The sequence below is a fragment of the Serpula lacrymans genome, assembly GCF_000218685.1.
Source record: "Serpula lacrymans var. lacrymans S7.9 unplaced genomic scaffold SERLAscaffold_4, whole genome shotgun sequence".
In the NCBI taxonomy this organism is placed as follows: Eukaryota; Fungi; Basidiomycota; class Agaricomycetes; order Boletales; family Serpulaceae; genus Serpula; species Serpula lacrymans.
The window spans coordinates 1,612,293-1,632,441 of record NW_006763293.1 but is presented as its reverse complement, the minus strand read 5'-3'; the positions used below and the strand labels follow the sequence as shown (position 1 = coordinate 1,632,441).

At 47.3% G+C, this 20,149-nt stretch overlaps 10 protein-coding genes across 10 annotated transcripts; 5 read left to right on the top strand and 5 right to left on the bottom strand.

Moving 5' to 3' along the window:
* Position 1: 1 nt before the first annotated feature.
* SERLADRAFT_367167 (uncharacterized protein) lies at positions 2–1,205 on the bottom strand (the record flags this gene model as incomplete). Its single annotated transcript, XM_007315631.1, has 6 exons — positions 2–43; positions 99–221; positions 285–531; positions 581–713; positions 790–869; positions 964–1,205. The coding sequence occupies 6 exons, from the start codon at positions 1,203–1,205 to the stop codon at positions 2–4; spliced, it is 867 nt and encodes a 288-aa protein (XP_007315693.1).
* Positions 1,206–1,437: 232 nt separating this feature from the next.
* SERLADRAFT_435376 (uncharacterized protein) lies at positions 1,438–2,077 on the top strand (the record flags this gene model as incomplete). Its single annotated transcript, XM_007315630.1, has 2 exons — positions 1,438–1,541; positions 1,615–2,077. 2 exons carry the CDS (start codon positions 1,438–1,440, stop codon positions 2,075–2,077), a joined length of 567 nt encoding a protein of 188 aa, XP_007315692.1.
* Positions 2,078–2,140: 63 nt separating this feature from the next.
* SERLADRAFT_382798 (uncharacterized protein) lies at positions 2,141–3,653 on the bottom strand (the record flags this gene model as incomplete). Its single annotated transcript, XM_007315629.1, has 5 exons — positions 2,141–2,482; positions 2,554–2,641; positions 2,710–2,782; positions 2,844–3,007; positions 3,080–3,653. 5 exons carry the CDS (start codon positions 3,545–3,547, stop codon positions 2,334–2,336), a joined length of 942 nt encoding a protein of 313 aa, XP_007315691.1.
* A 111-nt stretch (positions 3,654–3,764) lies between these two features.
* Positions 3,765–5,929, bottom strand: SERLADRAFT_461348 (uncharacterized protein; the record flags this gene model as incomplete). Its single annotated transcript, XM_007315628.1, has 11 exons — positions 3,765–3,900; positions 3,958–4,015; positions 4,071–4,191; positions 4,241–4,291; positions 4,353–4,383; positions 4,441–4,669; positions 4,726–5,027; positions 5,090–5,195; positions 5,263–5,296; positions 5,349–5,584; positions 5,642–5,929. 7 exons carry the CDS (start codon positions 4,839–4,841, stop codon positions 3,841–3,843), a joined length of 666 nt encoding a protein of 221 aa, XP_007315690.1.
* A 52-nt stretch (positions 5,930–5,981) lies between these two features.
* SERLADRAFT_461345 (uncharacterized protein) lies at positions 5,982–8,017 on the top strand (the record flags this gene model as incomplete). Its single annotated transcript, XM_007315627.1, has 5 exons — positions 5,982–6,187; positions 6,257–6,623; positions 6,691–6,834; positions 6,894–7,008; positions 7,087–8,017. 5 exons carry the CDS (start codon positions 6,014–6,016, stop codon positions 7,385–7,387), a joined length of 1,101 nt encoding a protein of 366 aa, XP_007315689.1.
* Positions 8,018–8,292: 275 nt separating this feature from the next.
* On the top strand, positions 8,293–11,523 carry SERLADRAFT_435371 (uncharacterized protein; the record flags this gene model as incomplete). Its single annotated transcript, XM_007315626.1, has 15 exons — positions 8,293–8,418; positions 8,470–8,625; positions 8,693–8,825; positions 8,875–8,958; positions 9,028–9,092; positions 9,163–9,476; positions 9,528–9,989; positions 10,037–10,283; positions 10,341–10,404; positions 10,464–10,576; positions 10,627–10,861; positions 10,923–11,026; positions 11,075–11,187; positions 11,240–11,341; positions 11,394–11,523. The coding sequence occupies 15 exons, from the start codon at positions 8,293–8,295 to the stop codon at positions 11,521–11,523; spliced, it is 2,448 nt and encodes an 815-aa protein (XP_007315688.1).
* On the bottom strand, positions 11,472–13,647 carry SERLADRAFT_461339 (uncharacterized protein; the record flags this gene model as incomplete). The annotated part of the gene is made up of 7 exons (XM_007315625.1): positions 11,472–11,816; positions 11,868–11,877; positions 11,935–12,045; positions 12,104–12,137; positions 12,190–12,349; positions 12,406–13,507; positions 13,566–13,647. 7 exons carry the CDS (start codon positions 13,628–13,630, stop codon positions 11,781–11,783), a joined length of 1,518 nt encoding a protein of 505 aa, XP_007315687.1.
* A 1,803-nt stretch (positions 13,648–15,450) lies between these two features.
* On the bottom strand, positions 15,451–16,804 carry SERLADRAFT_382783 (uncharacterized protein; the record flags this gene model as incomplete). Its single annotated transcript, XM_007315624.1, has 5 exons — positions 15,451–15,726; positions 15,785–15,903; positions 15,954–16,190; positions 16,241–16,447; positions 16,500–16,804. 5 exons carry the CDS (start codon positions 16,581–16,583, stop codon positions 15,600–15,602), a joined length of 774 nt encoding a protein of 257 aa, XP_007315686.1.
* Positions 16,274–17,687, top strand: SERLADRAFT_461332 (uncharacterized protein; the record flags this gene model as incomplete). The annotated part of the gene is given in 5 exon segments (XM_007315623.1): positions 16,274–16,452; positions 16,504–16,748; positions 16,765–16,991; positions 17,050–17,199; positions 17,255–17,687. The coding sequence occupies 3 exon segments, from the start codon at positions 16,941–16,943 to the stop codon at positions 17,375–17,377; spliced, it is 324 nt and encodes a 107-aa protein (XP_007315685.1).
* Positions 17,655–19,256, top strand: SERLADRAFT_461330 (uncharacterized protein; the record flags this gene model as incomplete). Its single annotated transcript, XM_007315622.1, has 3 exons — positions 17,655–19,070; positions 19,124–19,160; positions 19,214–19,256. One exon carries the CDS (start codon positions 17,785–17,787, stop codon positions 19,063–19,065), a length of 1,281 nt encoding a protein of 426 aa, XP_007315684.1.
* Between the last annotated feature and the right edge of the window lie 893 nt (positions 19,257–20,149).

Below are 20,149 nucleotides of genomic sequence, written 5' to 3'. Positions count from 1 at the left end.
CCTACTCCATGTCCGCAAAATCACCCTCATCCATGTCGTGCGGCTGATCGCAAAGAGAATATCAAACACCTGTTGCTGATAAGCCGATGTATACGTACCTCTTTCGGCTCTTCGTCTTCACCGTACTGCATCGTAAAATCTATATGGCTTACTACTGTTTCAAGAGAATCCGGAGATGTAAGATCGAGAGGGAGGAAGGACACAAGTGGATGATCTTCAATCTAACGGAAGGCGGGATTTGATCTACATGTGCTATGAATAAAGGAGGAGTTATGAAGGCTTACCAGTTGAACAATGGCTTGATTAAGTGCATGAAATCTTGGATTAGTGTTAGGAGACTCGCGTCCAAGGGGTACGATAAGAAGAGGATCAGGGTCGAGATATCGTGCAATATCCTTCCGAGTACGGCGACCGTTGCGTGGACCACCAGAAGAGTTATCCGGATTGGACGTGATAAGGTCCATTTTTGACATTATATTGATCCAGGGAACCTCAAGGTTCACCATGGCAGACATGGCAGTGAGCACTCCGCTGAGAGCTACATGAGATAGGTAAAAAGGTACCAATCCAACGGACCTGCCTGAAGAATTTGTATTTGTCTTCCATGAACTGTGATTCCAGCAAATAGACTCCGCATGTACGTATACCCATCCGTGTCAAATGTCGCACTAAAGACGGGAGGAAAGGGTGATGTGTATACAGTTCAATCTGACCTGTGTGAACAAACATTGAGATGGTATTATTAGACTGGCCAACGTTGAGACGCTGAGGTAGAGAAGTGGAGCTTACCAGGGCAGTCAATTATCAAGTAATCATCATCGAAGCCCCCTAACTCTTCATCCAGCCAGTCAATATGTTGCAAGAGATACCTACAACCAATACAGAACAGATAGTTTTTGAGATGACCGTCGGCGAGGTTAGATCTTTCTCTACACCCATGGGAAATAGCGTGCACTCACTCACTCAAAACAATAAACTAGGCCGCCATTCGGCCCATACCCCATTTCATTCATCACATCCTCTAAGCTGATAAGTTCTCGGATGTCGATTGCTGGCTCATACTCAAATGCATCGCCTGTTGCAGCAGGGTCGAGATTCACGATATTTGCGCTTCGTTTCGACATGCGGAGGTGAGTCATAAAGGACGTTGAAAACGTAGATTTTCCTGCACCGGCTGGGCCAGTTACCAGGACTGCATAACGCATGTTTTGAAATGTATTTCAGCTCAGATATAGTATGAAGGCAAAAGAGAGCTTGGACTGCAGAAATGCAAGAGACACATTTCCGAGGATAAGACACAGGCGACGTCGGTTCTGTCTGACTCAGCAATTGAAAGTCCGACCACTCACTTTCTCCTGATACGCTCTCTACAGGTCTTATTGTGGATCAATAATATTTCTTGGACATAGGATCTCACCTTGCCGTGCCAGCATCACGATGTCGAAGCCTCCTATTAACCCAGACAAAACTGCAGCAGGAATTGCTCTCGATCCGCGCACTCTGGAACGTGTCATTCCAGAATCAAAGAGACCAGACGGATCGTACGTGCAATTTGGTACCATACTTTCCGTCTGAGTCGTGCTTATCGCCACTACTCCCTTCATAACAATCTAGAGTCCGAAAGCAGATAAAAATCCGTCCGGGTTTTACCCCCCAAGAGGATGTAAGACGCTTTAGGGGTACAAAACAGGCTCAAATGGATGCAACTTCACTGCCAAAGGGGCATATAATCGGATGGATACCACCATCTTCTGCTCAGAATAAAGCGGGAGCAGCCACCACCCCAGCACCAAATAAGAACGCGAAGAAAAGGCAGCAGCAGAAAGCCAGGAGAGCAGCTAACGCCGACAAAGTAGCAGTGAAGGAAGACTGGGAGGACGAAGACGAGGAGGACGAGAAAGGGGAAGAGAAAGGAAAGGTCACAAAGGCGGACAAAGCTGAGACTGGTGATATCACTACCAAGAGTGCCCATACTTCGGACACACCTAATTGGGCTGCTGCACCTGAGGCCACGCCAAGTGCGGAAAAAACGTCCGACGCACTGGCTGAGAAACTCGAGAAACTCAATGTAGGGTGATTGATGTTATGAAGGGATGGCGTTATGTATCGAGTTGTCTTTTCGAGTCATCCGTGGTTTTGGAGTGAGGGGGAAGAGAGGGATTAATAGAGGTTATAGATATGGTGTACAAAGGATAATGATACATCGAAACTGGTTGTAAGATACGGATAGTTGTATTTTCTATGATTGACTGGAAATCTAAAGCGAATGTATATCGTGTGCAAGGGAACTCTTGTTCATTCGTCAATGTAAATGACCAAATGTAAGAGAGATGTTATGGGTAACTTGGTTGTTCGAATGCTTCCCCTTCGGTGTGCTTAGGCTCGCCGTTGTGTGACCGTGGTGGAAGCGAGGTGGTTGGCCCTTGTTTAGGTCGAAGTTCCATGCTTATGACCATGACTACGAGGAAAGCGCCCAGGGTAGCTTGAGAGGTTCAGAATCACGGCACTCGTGAGTTGGAGCTGATGGGAAAAGGTCATGTGCATAACACTCACCGACAGATTTGCGCATGTTGTCCCATTTCACTTCTTCCATATCTGCTCGAAGATCACCGATGCTGACTATGGCTTTATTAAGAACTTCCTGATGTCGAAGTGAGAAGTGTTATTTGATTATGTACAGAACGGTATACAATAACATATTGGACTCACCTCTATCATGATATCTTGCTGCTTGAGCTCAGCTTTGGATTCGTTCTTGCGACTATCAAGTTCCATTTGTATTCTACGAGATAGAAGAGTCGGGTTAAAACAAAACGGTATTGTGTAAGGCGCTAAATACTTACTCGTGCTTCAAAGTACTCACGTCTTCCTTCATCTTCACGTCCAGACGGTCAACTTCTCGCCTAAGGGCTGCGGTAGCAGTTCGCATGGCTGCACTTTCATTGCGTGTCCGCATAGTAACCTCTGCACGAAGCTCCGATAACGCAGCACGAAAGAGATATGCTTGCTATCGATGGAATAGTATCAGATGCAGTTTCTAGTACCGTGACACAGAAAGCACTGAAAGAAAAATACACACATTATCCAGATCCTTAATGGTCAAACCTTCCCTCCTCACCCTCCCTACTCGATCAACAAGCAAGGCACGCGTTGCACGCATCAGACTGCGAGCGGTTTGAGTGGGGAACGTCTTCTCTAAAACAGTAAAGAACTGGTGGGTGTGAAAGGGTGGACTAGAGTGAAAGTTCGTGGGTGGAAAGGGAGGAGATGGTGAGGGTAAAGGCGGTCCAGATGTATGTCCAGTTTCTCCTGCACTTGTGCTTGTGTTGGAAATCGCATTTGAGTTGCTGCTGGATGATGCAGCTGGGTCGACTCTGGGGTCCTTTGGATGCGAGAGTGATAACGACCTCGATGGCGTTGAACCAGACGAGTTCTGGTCCGTGTAGGGCTGCGAACTGGGAGTGTCCAAAATATTATGGACAGACCCGAGCGTGGTATGGGCATCGCGATGGGACGTCGGTATGAGAGATGTTGACGACGATGGCATGTGCACTTCTGTGGTTGATAATAGCCGACTATAAAGACGAGGCAAATGTCGAAGCATTGTAAAGAATGTTTGAAGGTAAAGAGCTTGTGGTGGTACTTGGTATATCGGTAGAGCGGCGAAGACTGTTAACCGCCATATACAGACACGTTAATGACTCCCACGCCCCTGACTCATATCAAGCGCGCCTGTGATAGCCTGACGACTTATAAAGACAATGCTGGGGCTATCATATTTCATAATACATTGCAAAATTGTTTACTAAGTACAGTTATAACGAACAACTGTTCTTCTGATCAAGGAACTGCGATGCCTGCTTGGAATGTAGGTCTCTCCAGTGCGCGGGCGACCCAGGCCTAGATAATTTCATTCTTTAGTACTATGGAGGTGGTGAGAAGGAACAGGAGCATCACCTTCACGTTGGGCCACTCATCCAAGCTCTCAATAGCAGCATACTTATGGATTCTGACCCTGTTCCCCAGATATATCAAAACCTTGAGCAAACTTGGAGTAATGCATGACTAACCAAGGAAGCACGTTAATATCCGCGACACTGTATTTGCCCTTTCCAGAGCCAACGAGATAATCTCTTCCACTCAGACGAATCTCAAGCACACCGTAGAGACGCTTGGTCTCCTCGACATACCCTGTCATTAAATCAGATACTGTGGGTACAAAAATAAAACAAATACTAACGGTTTTTCGCGTAGGGAATGTCTTCGGGTGCTGCCCTTTGGAAGTGGTTGGCTTCGTTAAGATAATTATCAGCAACTCGTTGCCATCATGAACTCCTGGGACGTAGACTTACATTGGCCCTGCATGGGTCCTACTCCACCATGCTAAACACCATTAATCAATCGATACTGCTCGTCGGCGTAGAATCATCTAGTACTTACAGCAAAGAACATCCATTGCAGTTGCTCGCTTAATTCATCAGGGTCTTCAAAAGTGAAGCGTTTTTCCTTATCATAATGATGCTCGAGGTAGAGCAATATAGCAGCAGTCTCGAATACATTGAAGTTGTTTCGCGACTTGTCGGTGAGGACAGGGATACGACCGTTAGGGTTGAGTTTTATAAACCAAGGTTCTTTCTGCACGTTTGTTGAAATATCGATCCTAAAGACTCTAAAACAACAGATGTCAAGTTGAAGATTATCAAACAGTCAAGGCATCAAACTCACTCGTAGTCGACAGCATTGCCGTAGACAGCCTTAAGCTCCTCCAAAAGAACTGATACTTTGTGTCCATTGGGAGTAGGCCCGGTGTACAAGACAAACGGCTTGGATGAAGCGGACATTCTTGTTGATGCTAATGGGATAAAGGGATGTGTGAATACCTAGTGAAGAGGAGGATGATGATGATATGACTTCACGGTACGTTTCTTGCCCCTTTAAATAACCACGGCTATAAACGTCATAACCTTCACACTGACACTGGCAATTCTGTCAGCACCTTCTGATTGTATCGGTGAGGTTCTGTGTTTCTAATCAAAAGTGTAAGAATCCTGCTTCCTAATCGTAGTCAGCAAAACTTTCGACAACTCACGTATCTTGGCTTCGGGATTGCGTATTGCTTTGCAAGCAATGTACACTGATCATGAAACACATGGCTGACTCATTATCATAGAATGGAGATTTAGCAAAAATTCAGCCTAAATGGGAGTTCCACTTCAAGTTTAATTGCAACCAAACTGTTACTGCTTATTGTCGTAATCGTACCGCAGATAATTCAAGTTGGACCGATGACTGACAACTTCCACCGTCCCTTTGAGAGCTAGCTTTGGAGGGCCGAGAAAAGGACGTACTAGGTCGACAGCAAGCTAGAGTCACCCTTGAAATTCGAAAGAAAGTGTACACTTGTGCTGAGCACGATAAATCATCGCACTCTTCGCTACCACTGCCTACTGGAGACCAGCAATTAACCTTTCGATAAGACAATTTATTCGGTAGTTGGTGGTGGTGGAGATGCTGTTGGATGATCTCGTAGTTTGGCTGCATCTAATCCTACTGTATTCCCCCTAAATCGTTTCCGCATATCCAGCTATCTCATTTGTCAGTTATGCCGAGGATCACGTATCAAAGATTCAACAGCACCCACCATATTGCGCTTACATTCAAAAGTTGCTTTACGCAGCGACTGGCATTGTTCTGGAAGTTCGTCTATGTGTTCTCTGAGGCACTCGGACGGCAGTCGACCATCCTTGAGAACGCAGTCAGATTGTAATAGACAAGATTTGAGTGCTTTGAGGAGCGCGTCGCATGATGAAGACATTTCACTGCGTAAATCCTATAGCTATATGACCCACGGCTGCAACTTCCTACTCTCCAGGATTTTGCGTCTTGTATAACCTTCTCGTTCTTCCAGTTTGAACGTGTTGGTAACAACGAGTGGGCAGACCAGTGCTGACAAACGTCCTCTGCCGGCAAATTTGTAACATGTACGCAACTTGCGACATACCTCCATTTCATTATGCCTGTACCGCCTGCACTACGGAATCTTATACGCACGACACCAACGCTAGCTCCCTTGAACAATAAATCTATCATTTCTGTTTCTGGTTCCCAGGCAACTGAATTTCTGAATGGTTTGCTCGCCACAAGTGTCACTAATCGACCAGGTTATTCAACGTTTCTCCATGCTCAGGCAGGCTATATTCATTTGACTCATTGGGATAGGGAATTGAGTTTATATAATGGATGTACTGGCTGTTAGGGTCGCGTTCTCCACGATGTGTTCCTATACACCCAACCTGCACCTCTGGGCAAAAGTGCTTTCCTCATAGAACATGATTCCAGCCCTTCGGAGACACCGCAGCTCGTGACTCTTCTGAAGCGATATGTTCTACGCTCAAAAGTGAAAATCAGGGACGTTTCTGAAGAATATGATGTATGGGCTGCTTGGGGCTCTGAAGCGGGAGATAAAGTAGCCAAGCAGTTTAATTGGGCTCCGAGCGGGTCTGCTGAACCTGTATTGGACTTAGAGGCAGGGAAATGGCCTTGGGGACTAGATCACGGAGTTATTCGTGATTGGAGGGCAGTTGGAATGGGCAGAAGGATGTTAGTTGCAAAAGAAGACCGACGTAAGTGTTTCTTCTCATACAATACCCTCAAACATGTTTTATGGCCGTACTCAACGCAAACCGATAGCCAAGGAAGCTTCGACGCACGATCTCACATCATCCGATGCATACCTTTTACATCGCATTATGCACGGCGTGCCAGAAGGTAGCACAGACATACAACCCATGCATGCGTTCCCTATGGAATCGAATTTGGACCTAATGGGAGGATGTGCGTATACTCTATCATGCTGGTTTAATCCTGACTTACGCTGCTCGATGTTACACAAGTGGACTTCCGCAAAGGTTGCTATGTGGGCCAAGAACTGACTGTTCGCACATACCATAAAGGTGTAGTGCGCAAACGAATTTTACCTGTCACAATATCTGGCAACGAAAAACATAGGTATTTTTTCTACTCTTCCAAGAGTGCCAATAGTAACCTCACCATGTCTCTGGTCATCTTTCTATGATATTGTTATAGCACTCCATCTGTAAATTCTCCACCCCCATCTCTTCCTGTTCACCTTTCCGTCTTCCCCACCCGAAGAGATGGTGAACGGCCTCCACGAGGGACGGGCACTTTACTCAGTACTATCCTCGCTCCAGCTCATGGCATAAGCATAGGACTGGCACTTCTGCGCCTTGAACACGTCGAAGGCGCACAGAAGGGTGACATTGACCTTGCAGTAAAGAGTACACAGGGGGATGATGCATCTGGCGAGAAGACGTGGCAAGTGCAGCATTGGTGTCCTGACTGGTGGCCGAACCAGGAATCTGCGTAGGACGCCTATACGCGCACCAATAAATGGGAACACGCAGGAGTGATTTGGTAGAGCTGCATTCTGGAAGTTGAATAACTAATTTGCAACTGTAACACGATAGAGCGACAGCATTTTCCCAACTCAGCATATATTATCATTGAACACTTTCAGGACTATCTCAGACTTCGGCCAGGACAGACGCAAATACGTAGTCCCCATCATGACTGACGGAGACGTGCAACTTTCCGGGCCACACCTTTGTACTCCCACCAGAGTTTGGTGACTGCGAAGCACCAGGGTCGTACATCAGTGTAGGCTTGACACCGTCGACGAGGCTTCGATATGTAAGCTCCTTCCAGGTCGGACGCACGGGATAAAGGGCTTTGTATGCGGCCTCTTTGACCGCCCACCTATAGATAACCACAATAGACAGTTGGATCGTGTCAGAAATGTGAAACACGCCGAGTAAAAACCTGATAGCAGACCGTACTGCGAGAAAACGCGTCCGTCGTTGGTCGTCCGATGATGGGAAGGTACTAAAGGTCGCGTATTCTTCCGTGCTAAGGATGCGCAGTGCAAATTTTGAAGGGCTTTGTCGTTTTAATAAAGAGCTGATGCGAGTGAGATGCAAGACATCGACACCAATGCCATGGACAGGCATGGGGCAGAAATAAGAAACGTTGCTATATCCGAGCCAAACTACTGTCGGACTTTGCCGAGAGATATGGACCAGGTATGATTTGGACTGGAACTGATTATGATTTTTCAATAGTTTGTATTTGCTTTCCTTACATCTGCTCCATTGTCTGGCGAGATTCATCGTCTACACTTCTGTGCAGAGACTGGTACAAGGCCTGCTTGGTTACTGCCTTTTACACTCTAGATCGCACTGCCAGTGGTAGTCCGAGCACCAGGTGCTAGATAAAATGGCCACTGCATCCTCGGCATATATATCTGCTTCGACAAACCGCTTCTCGCACGCTGCAGATATATCTTCATCTTCTCTAGTTGCTTATGGATCGTCTCAGCTTGTTGCGCTTTGGGATGTCACTGTAAGCTCTACTCAGTTGCATTTTTAGTCACAGTTGATTCATTCCTGTTAGGATCTACATGATCCCGGTGTGAAGGAAACTCTACCCGGCCACGAGGGCGACGTAACATGTGTATCCTTTGCAAGAGATGACCTTCTCGTTACCGCGGATAACAAGGGGCAAGTCCGGTGTTGGAGGAAATTTGGACTCCAGGCATGGCAGGCTCATGTATACTATTCGGAATGTTGTCTAATGCCAATATGTTTCTCGTTCCGATTTAAAAATAATCATCTAGTGGAAATCAACTGCTGTCTTGCAAGGACATGAAAAGGCTATCACATCACTCTGCGTTCTTGACCAAATTTTGGTCACTGGGAGCTCAGATTCACTGGTCAAGGTTTGGAGTATCACTTTTGGAATTGAGACCGGTAAATCTCCTCCATTTCCATTCGTCTATATCTATTAATTGCAATGAAGATCAAGTTGCTGAGGTACAAGTCCTATCTCTTCACGGGAAATATTCCCTTGCCCTTGCCCTTGTCACTCTACCAGGATCAACTGGTGCGTGAAGTTTATGTACAAACGGATGATCCACCATCCTGATTTCTTCTATGTTCCCACTGAATTTAGCGACTATGCTTGCAATTGCAGGTACAGACCATAAAGTTCACATCTGGACCCGTTCAGAAGAGACAGTCAGTCTTGTGCGTTCCCATTGAAAGTTTATATTGATCATTCCCGCCCGATACGGTTATACTCCACTAGTTCATCAGATCCGTCGTACTCCCAGGACACGAAGACTGGGTCCGGAGTCTTGCTTTCCGAGCTCCTGAAGCTGTTCACGACCCACTGGTTTTGGCATCCGGTTCACAAGATGGGACTATACGCCTGTGGAGTATCGAAATAATGTCCAGAGACAAGCCCAAAGAGTTTTCACTAGGTAACACCAATACTGAGCAACTGAACGATGAGCTTCTGGACGCCTTCGAGGCGTCCCTGGGTGACCTGGCGGATGGAGAAGAGGGCGGTCGACAAATATCTCTCAAACGACATGTCTTGACTGTGAAGACTGATCAGGGGTACGAGCACTGATAAAGTCTTGGTTTTGATATTGACGAGTTACTTGTAAGCTCCCAGCAGTTTTCAATAACGTTTGACGCACTTTTGATCGGCCATGAAGCTGGCATTACCTCTTTGTCTTGGCGTCCCACCACGAGTAACCCTCAAGCAGATCAAAGACCCACTCTTCTCTCAACCTCTACAGATTCTTCCGTCATTCTTTGGTCCCCATCTAATGTTATTACTTCGTCTCAGGATGGCTCGACATCTATCTGGATAAATCGACAACGGTTTGGAGATATTGGAGGGCAAAGGCTTGGTGGCTTCATCGGTGGCTTGTGGTCTAAAAAAGGGACGGAGGCCATGGCTTGGGGGTGGAGCGGCGGATGGAGGCGCTGGCGGTGTGATGATGAAAAAATGCCAGGGAGTGAAGGTATTGACAACTGGAGCGAAATTGGTGCAGTCGGTGGGCATAGCGGACCTATTAAAGACCTCGATTGGAGCCCCAAAGGAGAATACCTCATTTCAGTTGGGTATGTTCTGTGCCATCTGATCGGATATTGCTGAATATTTCTGCAAGGCTCGACCAAACAACTCGTATGCATGGAGCGATCCAGACAGCAGACGCAAACGGTGCGCTAACTTATGTATGGCATGAGCTGAGTAGGCCGCAGGTACATGGATATGACATTGTTGGCGTGAGGTTCCTCGATGCTCTCAAGTTCGTGAGTATCGCAGATGAGAAAGTCGCCCGAGTGTTTGAAGCCCCACGCGTATTCGTTGACTTGGCGAAGGGTCTTGGAGTGTTAGACTCCACCATAAGCAGTGTATGCATGCGTTTTCTGATTATCTGCATTTCATACTGATAATCAATCATCGTACAGGAGGAAAGGCCCCTTGGTGCTAGTGTTCCTCCGCTTGGCTTGTCCAACAAAGCAGTCAGGGAAGGTGATTTGTTCCTGCTTATACATGGGCACTATTTTAACAAACTTATGTATCTGAGCTAGTTTTACCTACGGGACCAAACCCAGATACTCCCATTCGACGTCCTTTCGAAGGCGAACTTGCATCTACCACCCTGTGGCCAGAAGTTGAGAAAGTGTTTGGCCACGGTTACGAAGTAAGCTTCTAATACTGCTTTGTCTTGACTTGTGCTCAGTCGCACAAAAGTTAATAAGCCTTGCTGTATCAAATGACAAACGTATGATAGCAACGGGATGCAGGGCATCGTCCGCGGATCATGCCGTTATACGTGTATACGAGGCTGATACATGGCAATTATATGGATTGCCACTTGAAGGGCATGCCCTCACCGTCACACGCATCTCCTTCAGCCCCGACAACCGTTTCATTCTAACGGTGTCTAGAGACCGGTCATGGAGGTTGTTTGAGAAAAAAGAAGGAGGTGCGCAAATGGACTGTATACCTGTCTGCCGTAGTTCAGCTACAAGTTTTGTTAAAAACAGGTTTCATACCTACGGCGTCAGATAAATCTCACACCCGAATTATCTGGGATTGCGCCTGGAGCAACGAAGGTGATATTTTTGCAACGGCATCTCGCGATAAAACAGTGCGTACGCTTCTATGGCAATCTACGGCGATTGTTCACGTATTCCAGGTGAAAATATGGGAAGCCAATTCGGCGGCCAGTCAACGAGCTGCTTTGACAACGATCAAGGTTAAGGAAGCCGCCACTTCCCTGGCTTTTTGTCCTGCAAATACAATAAATCGGTTTGGAAAAACAATGTACTAAGAAATACATCTTCTAACGGCATATTTTCAGACGTATGTTGGCTGTCGGATTGGAAACAGGGGAAGTATTAGTTTATTCCAGCGTATCCTCGTTGCCCTCTAAGTGGGACCTTGATTTGACGATCGATTCTAGGTGGGTGCATAAATTGCCACATCATTCTGATGCTAAATGTCCTCACGAATAGGACTGCACATGTCAATCAAATACATCGAATGGCGTGGAGACCATTGGATGATCGTGAAACTCAAATCAGACAGCTGGCAACCTGTAGTGAAGATGGTACATTGAAGATATTGATCGTCCATACGGGGTAGATTAAAGTATTATCCGCAACATGGAAAATGAGTGAAATGAGATTCTGCTATACAATGTGTTAGAAATTGGCAAGCGCCAAAAGCTACCTAGTAGGGAAACAATTCTGGATAGGAGGTGCAGTAAACGGGTATACAACAGTGGACTGCGCGAAGCAACTTGATATACTATAGCAAGTACGCAATGGAATAAACAAAAACAGACGGGTAACTTGAACGGAGGCCGGGTTAATAGGGATACAAGAACATGGAAGCGTGATTTAAACAACGTCGCGTAGGCTCATCGGAACTTCGGGCTGTGGGATGTGTCAGTAAAGAGCTTCAGATATAAATCATGCACAACGTACGCATTTTATCCTGGGGTAAAATGGCTGAGTTGAGGAAGGATAAACTGCCAATTAAAAAACGACTTACTTGTAGAAACATTCTATGGAGCGAAGCATCTCAACATCGCCTCCAGCGGCAGTCACGAAGTTGACAATGACACCAGCGCGGGCATAGGTAGAGGCAATAGCAGGAGCGACGCTGCATAATCAAATATTATTAGTCTGTTTACCTTAGTTTCTGCAAGCATTGAACTCACCGATGGGCGTACTCTTCGACAGCTTTGGGTAAGTCTATATGTATACGTCAGCATGCAATACGAGGTCTAAAGATCATCTCACTTACCGTAATTGATAATGAGAGGAACATGGGAGACCTCTGGCGTCTTTACTTGGACGTCATAGACAACCAGAACTTTAGTAACGGGCTGTCTCATGATGACAGAAGTGGAACTCCTGAATTTGTTCAGAGCAGCCAATTTAGTCCCGGCATTCATATCACCATGCTAGTCAATCATTTCAGACAAAAAACAAGACGGAACGAATGGTTGTTTTCACTTACGAGGGGAACAGCTTCCAATCCACGGTTCGCTAGTTTGTAGACAACGGAATCTAAAGCAGTCATTCCCCCCACATGCACTATAGCTTGTGGAACTTCAACGTCATCAAAAAGATCTGCTAGAGCATCTAACTTCCACTCGCGAGCCTGTGCACTTTCAGCGTTGGAGGCACCCCGCCCAGATCCTATAATTCCAAGGCCTCCACCAGGTGCATTTGTTAAAGATGGTTCTGAGCGTCCGCCTGCAGTAAACGCCAAGTAAAGGTAGAATTGACGAAGGCCACGAGAGCCCTGACTGGTATCAGTGTGGGTAACATTACCATCGCGCCGCACCAGTACACGAACTGGTTCCCTAAGTTGGATGGCAGTCGCGAGATTGAGTACGTCCTGAGGAACCGTGTTTGAAAACAACGCGGTTTGACGTTCGATAACAGAGGAACCATTGGCCAAGTCATTCGCAGTCGGAGATGAAGATATAGCAGAGAACCTGCGGTTGGAGTTGGGGAAAGATACCGAGGGACTAGTGCCGTTAGTATCGAACGAATTAAAACCAGGCTGAGAGCCAGTCCCGGGGGTTGTGGGAGTGCCTGTTAACGGGCGGGACCGAGGAGGAGGCAATAGCTTCACAATATTGAACACATATTCGTGAAGGTTGCGCGCAATCAGTTGATCAACTTCGTCCAAAACGAGGAAACGAACTTCAGAGCCAATAAGGCCACCTGGAGCAGTAAACAGAGCATGCAATTTTTGAGGTGTCCCACAAATGATATGTGGCATATTTTGTTGGAGCAGACGCAACTCTTGGTTCAGATCATTGGAAGCGGTACTTGTACCTACTCCTAAAGCAGACCTGATACCAATGGGTCCTCCAAGGTCGCGAATCATCCGCTGGGCCTGTGTAGCCTGGTCAACTGTGGTAGAAATCATGATGACTATTGGTCCTCGATTAGATGGGCGACCTGCAGTGTTGACTACAGCGATCTGTATGGCAGGTATCACATATGCAGCAATACGCTCCTGTGTAGGAGGGGCTTGGGCAATAATATCAGCGCCACGAAGAAGGAAGGGCAACGCGCGTTGCTGTATCTTGTTGGGAGGTCCCACACTACATATCGTAATCACGTAAGTAACACGGGGCTAATGTATGCTAGCAATGCCCTTACCCAAATTTGCTCAGGGAGCGCAACAAGTCAGGTGCAAGACTTAATTGCTCCCACTTGGATACCATTGGACCACTATCACGAGATGAGCCACTGGACCAATCACCACTTTGTGGGTCGAGAACCTGGTTTAATCGGTTAGGATAGGTATGAAGGAATGCCGCGAGTGCTTACACCGGAGGATTCACGACGCATCATACCTCCCGTTACAGACCGACGCTTATCTCGAGAAGGATCAGCACGACTGATGGCATGAACGGTATCGGGACGCATTGGAAGGTCCAGTGTCCCAGCCGACCAAGTACGCATTGGGGGGTTGGGAGCACGGACGGAAGACCTACCACCATCTGGACGATTGGGTAAACCGTGTCCCAATAAAGATGGGTTCGAAGCCAGAGGAGGAGAGAATTGATTAAGCGCTAATTCTGGCGCCTGTGGAGTAGTACGGCCAACAAGCTGGTTGGCCGTCAGATTGTTCGTCGTGTTCTGGATATGCTGTTGCGTTTGGAGTGCTAGAAGTTGGCCCACAGAGGTGGTGAGGGTATTTAACCTTTGAGATATTTGTGTAATGTCATCAGAAGGGGGTGATTGATTAGGAGCAATGTTTCCGCTGAATGAAGTACGAGAACCGTTTAGACTGGGAGGAGATAGGCCCCCGCTAGCACTTGGCGCGAACGGGTCTTTGAATTCCGGTTGAGAACTGTTATGATTGTTGTTATTGTTGTTGTAGGAATTAGCAAGCGTTCGTTCAACCAGAATGCTGACTTTGCGATTGACGTCGCTAAGGTCTCGCTGAATCTCTCGAGTGGAGTATTCGCAACGAACGAGACGATCTAGGATGTCATGGATCAAAGGTGAGGCCTTGAGCTGTAACTCGAGGCTTGCGAAATCGACAGTCGAGAGGGCCTGGCTGCCAGAGTCTAAAGATGACACTGGAGAGGATGAAGTGAATATGCCGTTAGTATTGATTGATGAAGACCTCGAAGGGGCATGCATGGCGTTGACAGGGGGCGTTGCAAGGCGGTCGTGGCCCTGAATTGATGTCGCGGAGAAAAAAGAAGGAGGATCGGTGGGGGCTATGTTGTCCGTGGAGATAGGAACAGGTGTATCGTCTCCCTCAGGCAAAGCTTCAAGGCTGCCAACGGTGCCCATCTCCCTGGCTCGGGCCTCGAAGGCTGAGAAGCGCCTGTCGCTGTCAATCTGACGCGGAGCCGGCATGCCACGCATGGCGTCGTTCAATGACGGCGAAGGCTGGAAACGAACATCACGATTGCGTTCACGATCAACGTCGTCGAGAGACGGGCTGGGAGATGATTTCATAGACCTGCGGTCGGATGGGGACATTGAAAGAGAGGACATGGATGTGCGATCTTGTTCTCGAAGTGTGGGAACTCGAAATTCTAAGCCATTGAGGGCATCGTCTTCGTTGGGGCGAATGGCATTGGCGCCAGGGAAGAAAGGCATTGAAGAAGGATTGAGAGTAGCACTTCTCGCCATTCTGGCTGTTCTCTGCGGATAGCGACGATATTTCGATAAACAAAAAAGACTAAGATGAAAGAGCGTCGTCAGTGATTGGCGTCGTCAGAGGCATTGCTCCGCGAAGCTACAAAAGCTGCAGTCTCACCTCCAAGGGTCGTGCAGAATATAAAACTAAGCCGTTTCCATACAGCCTAGGATGCGAATACTTGGTATGAGCCTTCGTGACCGACAGCCGTGGTGCAGCTACTTTTGAGCTGTCGTTGTCAGAAAGGAAGGCAAGAGCTAGCTCGTACTATTTCCCGGTGGCTGTGGCTCAAATACCTACAACGAATACCAGCGCAAACATTGCCCTCGTTTACCCGGTCGCCCACTGATCCATCTTTCAGTGGCCCCCATGCACCATGTGTACAGGAACAAATCGAGCCAAGACATATCATTTCATAAAATAAAACAACATACATCCAGAAACAATACATTTACATCGTGGTCTGCTACTCTACATTGACAAGGCCGAAAACTAAGGCTGGCTGTAAGGTAGAGGAGTGAAACTGTCATGGCCTATACCACAGTCATAGGGAACGAAAAGTCCCAGATCTTATGTCTATCGCCGAGCTTGCGCGGACTAGCCGCAACAATTTTGGGTTCGTCCACGGGTAGTATTTCAGTCGGTTGAAGACAAAGAGGCCTGCGAAATGGAAAAGTCAGCATTGCAGAAAGGTTTGTATTTCAAATGGACAACTAACTTCGCAGACTTGCGAACCTCGCCTTGTCGATGGCCTAGTCCAAGGCGTTCGCGATAGTCGCGCAGACGTCTTTCGACCTTTTCTTTGACCTCTGGAAGGTCAGATGCACTCCTCACCACCTGAAGTAACGTCAATCACGAGATACAAATGGAATAAAATCCTAACTCACAACAAGCTCAGTACCACCAACACGAGAGCCATGCAACTTGAGGGCCTTCTGGGCATGCTGAGGTTTGCCGAACACAACGGTAGCATACTGACGAACTGGGTGGCCGCGATAATACGCAGGCGTTGGCTTCCCAGTAGTCATCGCGAGGCCGCTGCTACACTGAATTTCTAGCTTTATAATATGTCCACATGTGCTGAATAACTTGATCAACATTTCTTCGTCAGTGGCAGGCGAAACCTGATGATGTCTTGTCAACGAAGAAATATATAATCGAAAGTGTTCCTTACATTGCCCACGTAGACGTAACACCATCCACGTTCGCGTTGTCTGACTTTTCTCGAAGCATTCTCCTTCTTCACAGCCATTGCAATGTGATGTTTCTTGCCAGCATTCGATCCAGATCGTACTCTCCGTTTATCAGGATTGCGAGCGCGGATTTGAGCTTTGCTGGTCTGAGCCTTCCGAGAGCTCTCGCCGGTGGATTCCTGTGGGTCCTGCTATAGGTGAATATTATAACGGTAATTGACTCTTCATGACACGACTTACCCGCTTAACAGGATCTGTGACGTCCTGAATAACGCTAGCTTGTAATAGACTTTCCAGCGAGGTACTTGGTGCACGGAATAACATGTCGACTGTGGTAATTGACGTTGGTTTGAATAAGTCTTGGAGGGCCTTGAAGGTTCTGGAGATATGAAGAAAATGATATCAGCGGGTTTCCCATCTGTATTTCAACGATCTCGAAAGGTCCAAGCAAAGCCCTGTAGTGTTCTGTGGACGAGCTTTGGCATGTTTCACCGAAAACATGGCCACAGGACAATGTGGAAGTGATGGACAACGCTTAAGCGCTTCAACCGCGATAATGAGTGGCCATTGCCTAAATATGGGTCCGGTCGGGCCGGCTTCATCCAAAAAATCGTCGGCAAACGAGGTCAACCACTTTGAAGCGTGCTTACTGGCAAAGCTTGAGACGGTAAAAGCTGGGTCATGTCACACAGGAGCATATATCGCAGTGTAGTAAGAGAGGTTCACAAAGCTGTAAGCGCCTAACATCCTTGTCAATGCTCGTTCGTTTGCTTACAACCGTCGTTCGCAGAGCATCAAAGCCCCTTCGAGTAGAAACAAGGACATAGCTGCTAGTTTCCGAGAAATCTTCGACGGTCGAGATAAGGCTAGCGATCCAAAGGCATTTGATTACGACTTGCAAAATACCATCACGTTCATGCGTTCACAGAGGATGTACAAGGTGAGCTCAACATTGTGTCATGCTTTCTGCTTGTGTGAAGTTGACCCCACACAAGGAATTGCTGGACAGATATAATCCCCTTTTCGACCTCACTGCAGAAGAACGGATCGAAGCAACGGCTCGTAGAGTTGGACTGAACATGCCCGTAACCGTAACTCCGGATTCTGGAAAGGAATAGATATGCGCGTGTGCCGCATGGAGCTTGAGCCAGGATGGTCCGTAGCTGACGCACTCACTGAACCATTCGCAGGGCATTATCTTCGTCTTTGGTATTTCAATAGGACTCCTAGTTTGCATTGGCATAGAACTTGTTCTGTGTTTCTGGCAGCTGCGCTCAATCCAAATCAGAAGAGAAGGCCACTGCTATTCATTAGCTTTATTGCACCTACATTACTATCGCATTGTACCCATCTATAACGTATATCTTTTCCTGGTGATTGAATGAAATACTGCAGTGGACTTGTGCTACCAGTACGGTGTTGGTCCAAATTTGGCGCTGTTTGGAACGATCAAGACTTGGATTCATACTATGATGACCTCCATGCGAATGCGCTACTTATTCTAACCTCTCTCTTGCAATGCACCATGGATAAAATCAAAATTTATCTCGCAAAGCCCATTGGCGCGGCCAGAAGACTCTGGCAAAAGCCTGTTCTCTCCTCGGTACCTTCAACCGTGGTTTTGAAATGCGATCCGTCGTCCATCTCGTTTACCGCTGATGGAGAGCCACAAATCACATCCGCTGAAACCCTGCAAGCTTTGAAGGAGGCGTCGCACTGTCTGGTCAGTCTCCTCCAGCCAGTTGTTTTTCCAACAGAGACGGTATATGGCCTCGGGGCTCTTTCGCTGAACAGTACAGCATCCTCCCGGATCTTTTCCACCAAAGGTCGTCCTCCCGATAACCCACTGATCGTTCATGTCTCATCCACCGCTATGCTACGATCTCTCCTTCCTCCAAATTACATTTTCTCAGAAGCATACCAGGTGCTAATGGACCATTTTTGGCCTGGCGCTCTGACACTGCTGTTTCCGAGTGACCCCAACTTGATACCTACCATCATCACCGCCAATCAACCAAAGGTAGCCATTAGGATGCCCTCTCACCCTGTGGCTAGGGCTCTCATAGCAATAGCAAATGCACCTCTCGCTGCTCCAAGTGCCAACTCGTCCGGAAAACCCAGTCCAACTCGAGCGGAGCATGTCTTGCGTGATCTTGGTGGAAAGGTCCAGATCATCTTAGACGGAGGTCCATGTGATGTTGGGTTGGAGAGTACAGTCGTTGATGGCCTGCACGATGACGGAAACATACGGGTTCTGAGACCAGGAGGTGTTACGGTTGAGGACATCGAGCGGGTCTTGCAAGAGAGAATGCAAGGGGAAGGGCGGATACCCAAAGTGTTTGTTCACAGGCGCGATTTCAAAGACGATGTACTCGAGGAAAAGCCAACAACCCCAGGAATGAAATACCGACATTACTCACCTTCAGTCCCTGTCACACTGCTTCGAACTTCTCATCCTCCTGAAGGAACGAATCCCGTGGACCATGTCGCCTTTTTGACTTCTCTGAAAACTTCAGCTATAGATTTTCAACGGCCAGCCAAAGTTGGTCTCTTACTCCCGTCCGACTCTCCTCTAATGGAGGTGTTTTTACAAGAAACTGGAATCGAATGGAGAACATACCATATCGGGGCTATATCTGAACCCGCTGTTACTGCCCAGCGTCTGTTCGATGGATTATTAACCCTCGATGAAGAAGGGGTAGATCTTATATTGATCCAGGAGATAGCTGAAGAAAAGGAAGGCCTTGCCGTTATGAATCGGGTTCAGAAGGCAGCTGGCACCGAAGAATGGATAAAAATTACATAGACGCTGTAAGTTTTAAGATGGAAATTTTCTGTATGTGGGTCTTACAATAGAAGTTTAGACAACCTTTTTTCTGATTAGACCTGTCGTATCTAGAAGTAAGTATCAGTTTTTGATGCAGCTTAGAAGCTGAGTTAATCTCCATCGTCAGATCACACATGTATAATAAAGACAATATAAACTTGAATTCGTGTGCATGCGCGAAGGGCCACCCCCTGTAAGTCTGGTGATACTTAAAGGAACGAGAAAGATATGCATACAATGCATCTAAGTGCGTATGCATATATTTTTGTTTATCGTTCCTAAGTGCTTCACGCTGAATATTTGTTTTCTGTGTAGTACATGAATCATACCTTCTCTGCGATAATGCTCCCACAGATACCGCTATCATCAAACTTCTTCATTCCTTTAGATCACGAAGGAGCCACACATGCTCATACCCATGCCGCAAGGCATTTTCATAGTTTCCACAACCGCGCAATCCATGCCTCGTGTTGGCTGGAGCTAAAATGACTCATCAACACGAGGCTTACTCGTAAATTTGAATTTTTCGGACTTCCGTCATACTGATTCTTATAACTAGATTAGCTTTTCTTTGCACACGGAGATCGTGTTCAGTATTCGCGATTTGTTTCGCCGCCTAAGTCAACCCATATAGCTGCGTGCCCCAGACGTTGAGCGATCCCTTTGGACCAACCCACGCGGCCAATAAATCTGCGCTAATCACTGTGAACGTGTACGAGGTTTTTGCGATTCCAAGTCATTCCCTTTGTTGCTCGTATGCCTTCCGCTCGTCAGCATGGGCATGAGTGATCGAGTTCTCTGCCTAGGGGAACGTGGCACCGCCGAAAGCCGAGGTTCCTCTGTCCTCGTCATGTGACGTCCCGAATGCGAGGAAGAAACGCCGAAACGTTCAGCGGCGCGGAGTGTATTTTGTCGCAGCCCGTCGTTCCCTTTCACACTTATCACGATCACTTTCTTTCATTGCCTCATTCAGCACTTGCACATTGGAACATTCTCATCGTTCGGCCAGAATATGATGGTGGCTCAGGTTTCGCAAATGCCGCCAATGCAGGTATTTAAGGCT